Below are 4,129 nucleotides of genomic sequence, written 5' to 3' on the forward strand. Positions count from 1 at the left end.
CCGTGACGTCACTGCTGGAAGATGGCAGGAGGGAGGCGTTACTATATTTGGGGGGAAATGGCTGCTCCCAGACTCAGTGATCACAATTCAAATTATTATGCTTGGTGCTCGGTTCCCTGTTCTTATAGATTCACTTCCATACAGAAAGCCCATATTCTGATCTTCAGCTACCACAGCATACATGTCAGATTAAATAATACTAATTATACTTTAGTGATATTATCAAGGTGCTCATTTATTATATATCCTATACTATATACGTTGGTTGAGCTGTTCTTTTTACATCTCTTTGCAGGTGATGAAGCAGACAGAAGACGTTTTATAATTATCTCCCTTTCATTTCTCCCTTCTTTCATCTTTTCTCATTTTTCCTTTTTTTCCTTCCCTGTTCTACTTACATTGCAGTGTCCATATTAGGAATGGGTATTGGCAAAGAAGTCACGATTCGATTCAAATCACGATTCACATGCCACGATGCGATTCTATCACGATGCATCACGATACTTGAAATATTGCGATGCATTGCGATATTTTCACTGAACACTGTAGGAAAAAGATACAGCCATTACCAGTGGCTGACTGGCTGGGTGTGATCTGGATCGTGTCTTCAATTGATACATAACTGAAAGCAACTGCATTCATACATAGCTGTATTTATTGAAATGACTTTTGGAGGTGTTGCTATGAAAACAAATACTGGACACAAATATTACTATTACTGGTGTGGACACACTGACAAAAAGATCTTAGGATTCATCAAACTTAAAATAACAAAATAAGAATAATCAGTGACGTTTACATGGCCTCAGTGGTCCTTTAAACCAATGAAACAAAAACATTCAAATGTATATTTCCCCTTTCGCAAATTATGTGCATCATATCAATTTCGTTTTTACCTTCTTTGTTTTTAAAGCCTAAATGCATCCAAGCATCTGACTTGAAATGTGATTGAGACGGGTGAATTTTCTCAGTGTCCTGTATGTTTTGTTTACGAATGACTCGTCACAGTATCCCATGGCCGGACATGCTTGTGACACAAAGCAGCGGGCGTCAACACATCCGCAGCGACATCTGCTGGACTGGAAGTTGTATTCCACTTTGTTTGGCTGATGTGCGCCAACCATTCATGTATTTTATTTGTTCATTTTTTAAAATTAAGAATTGATACTTGGCATCAAGAATCGATGCAGTAGATCACAAAAATTAGAATCGCGATGCATCGTCATGACGATTAATTTGCACACCCTTAGTCCATATAATCTGTAATACTCCCTGCATGAATTATAATAAAGCAATTTATATGCATAAATCAAGCGGAACACTATGGCGATAGCCGTACTGCTCCACTTGTGACAGTAAAATCTGTTGGGCTCTTTTTGGCATCAAGACAATTATTCTTATTGCCACATTGCCAGACAGGACACTGTTAAAAAATAAAACAAAAAAAGAAACCCAGAACATTAAATCACCACGAAAATATTACTTTTAGGTATAGATAATGATCCACTGATTATTCCTTGCTGAACGGAGTTTTCCTTCAAAGGTTTCAACCTCTCTGAGAAGGACAACAAAACCTCCTTCAGTCATCAACAACTGGGTCACGCCAGTAACAGGACCACCCAGTCTGAACAGCGAGAGGTAAATCCTGCAATCCCTCTGCTGTATGTTGAGGACCACTGCTCTAGATGATCCAGCGTACCTTAGTGTTATTACATAAAAGTTCAGTGATAGCTGGCACTTCTCTCTGAGATTTTATTCAAAGCTGCCTTAAAGAACACTGCATTAAACTCTTGGACATTATTTATTAAACATGGCTGAATTTGTTTGCTACATGTGGGACCAAACCAACAGGGAAGAACTTACTTGGCATTGTCATCACACACGCCGCCACAGGCGTCGTCTTTGATCTCTGAGAAACACAGAGGTAAGGGATCAACATGGAGTCAGATAACAGCTTTGTGTTTGAGTAACTAGAACGTACCTATAGAGCAGGACGCTCCTTTCCACCCTTTGTAGCAGAGACACCTGCCGCTTCCTGCTAGACCGTCGTCACACTTTCCATGGTTACACGAACACTCTGCAACAGATACAATAACACATAAACAATTCAAATTCTGCTGAAAGAAGGACCAGATCATATATAGCAAAGTTCACAGCAGCCTGTTGGGCTCAACTATATGGGAAACATCACTGAACTGAACACAGAGAAGAAAATCCCTGAATGCAGAGCATGAATCCATCCCCCTACACAGTCCAAGGAATGAGTCACAGCTGGGAGATCCATGATGTCATAGTCAAACAAACCCCTGGCATGAAGCAACATATGCTCCCAGTGCCCTGCTGACCACAGGGAGCAGCAAGTAAGGATGTCCTGACTTTGCAGACTGAGCAAGACTACTTCTTCAAAGAGAAACTAGATCAAAGGTTAAGAGCAGTTTATCAACTCCACCAAGAAGGCTATGTTTTTAGTTGAGTTTGTGTCTTTGTCTTTCTGTCCGTCTACCTACAGGATAACTTGGAAAGTTTTGAACAGGTGTTATTGAAATTGTTACCAAAGGTGCACCTCAGTCCAATTAAATGTTGGTGATTTTTAAGGGTTCTTTAAAATGTATCATTGGCAGAACAAGCAGTTCCCCCCTCAACCAGAGGATGGCAGCAGTCATTATTGACAGCTCCAGTATCGGACTCAAAAAAGTCCAGACGTATTATACTGCAGACAGGAAACACAGGAAAGGTGAGCTATGCATCAACTCGAAGTTTTCTAAACAAACCGGAAAGCAGAGTGAATGAAGAAGGTGAGAACAGAACAAACACCAGAGGCTGCAGACACAAGTTATGAAACGATTTTAATGACATTGATACAAAAGGTGTGCCTCATGTCAAGGAACAATTATTAAAACTTGGTCATGATCCAGATCATGTGTGAGTTATAATTATGATTAACAATGTGCTTCAAAATTTGCTGCCTGGCGGAGGTCCGCACTGTCTGAGTGCTTTTCTAGTTCTTTCCGTTTTAATGGTTAGAAATAGAAACAGGCTTAGGGAGCTTAAGCAAAATTTGGATAAAGCCAAAAGATGCAGGAATGCTGCAAAAAGTCACTAAAGCCCGGATTCCAAATACTCCACTTCTGTCCATGTCAGCTCAGTGGCAGACTGCCTCCTGCATGTCTGTGAAAAGCAATGTCCTACATTCCACATTCTTCAAAGTCTAAGCAGGGCATGCCAAGAGGTCTGGGCGGAGCCAATAGACCGTGGAGGGTGATGTCTTGGGGAGAGGGCGGAATGGTTCTCATTATTTAACATAACTAGGCTCCGTCAGGCTTTCATGACTAAACGTGAGTGGAGCTGGGGAAAACTGGGAAACGTGGAATCTTTGGGGTAAAACTGAGCTCTACAACCAGACTGGCTCAGATGCAGGTTGGTCTGCAGGAAGAGATCGATCGATAGAACATGAATCACGTAGGTTTATGGCCTTTATGGGAGTTCTAGGGCAAAACTCTCTATAGACGAGCGGAAAAAATTGTCGGTACCCCTCATTTACTGAAAGAAAAAAAACCTAGTTGGTAACAAAATGAAAAATGAATTAATATTTAGTTACACAACTTTTCTAGCCAATCACTGCAATCAAATATTCCTTTGACTGTTAATAAGACTTCAGCTCCTCTCAGCGTCTCTCCTCCACTCCTCATCAGCAAACTGCTCCAGTTGTCTCAGGTGTGAAGGTTGCCTTTACCAGGCAGCCTTTTTCAGCTCCTTCCATAGGATTTATGTCAGGGCTCCTAATTCAGAGTAGTCCAATGTTTTCCTCTTAGCCATTCTTGGGTGTTTCTAGCTGTGTTTTTGGCTCATTATCCTGTTGAAGACCCATTATCTGTGCCTAAGAGCAAGCTTTCTGACACTGCAGGACAGTGAAATATCAATTTCACTGTCACCAGGGCAAGTTACAGCAAAAGGCAAGTCAAGTCTTTTTAAGACTTTTTAATGCCACTTGAAATAAAAATTTAAGACCAAATTCACAAGAAACACAAGAAAAACCTGCTTGCGACAACCTAACCCAAAGGTTTATTTTAACATAAACCACTGCACTAATGTTTCAAATATTGAAAAGCTTCCCATACAGGAAGAAAGC

General features: G+C 40.8%; 1 protein-coding gene across 1 annotated transcript in view; it reads right to left on the bottom strand.

The window, feature by feature from the left end:
* The window catches only part of stab1 (stabilin 1), a 163,052-nt gene that overhangs the window by 71,834 nt on the left and 87,089 nt on the right, over nucleotides 1-4,129 (bottom strand). The window contains exons 39-40 of the mRNA XM_015385033.1: nucleotides 1,982-2,077; nucleotides 1,864-1,909 (exon numbers count right to left, since the gene is read on the bottom strand). Of these exons, the coding sequence (XP_015240519.1) occupies nucleotides 1,864-1,909; nucleotides 1,982-2,077 (142 nt within the window). The remainder of the gene's footprint in view (nucleotides 1-1,863; nucleotides 1,910-1,981; nucleotides 2,078-4,129) is intronic.

The sequence above is a fragment of the Cyprinodon variegatus genome, unplaced genomic scaffold (genome assembly GCF_000732505.1).
Source record: "Cyprinodon variegatus isolate N-32 unplaced genomic scaffold, C_variegatus-1.0 Scaffold330, whole genome shotgun sequence".
NCBI classification, from domain to species: domain Eukaryota; kingdom Metazoa; phylum Chordata; class Actinopteri; order Cyprinodontiformes; family Cyprinodontidae; genus Cyprinodon; species Cyprinodon variegatus.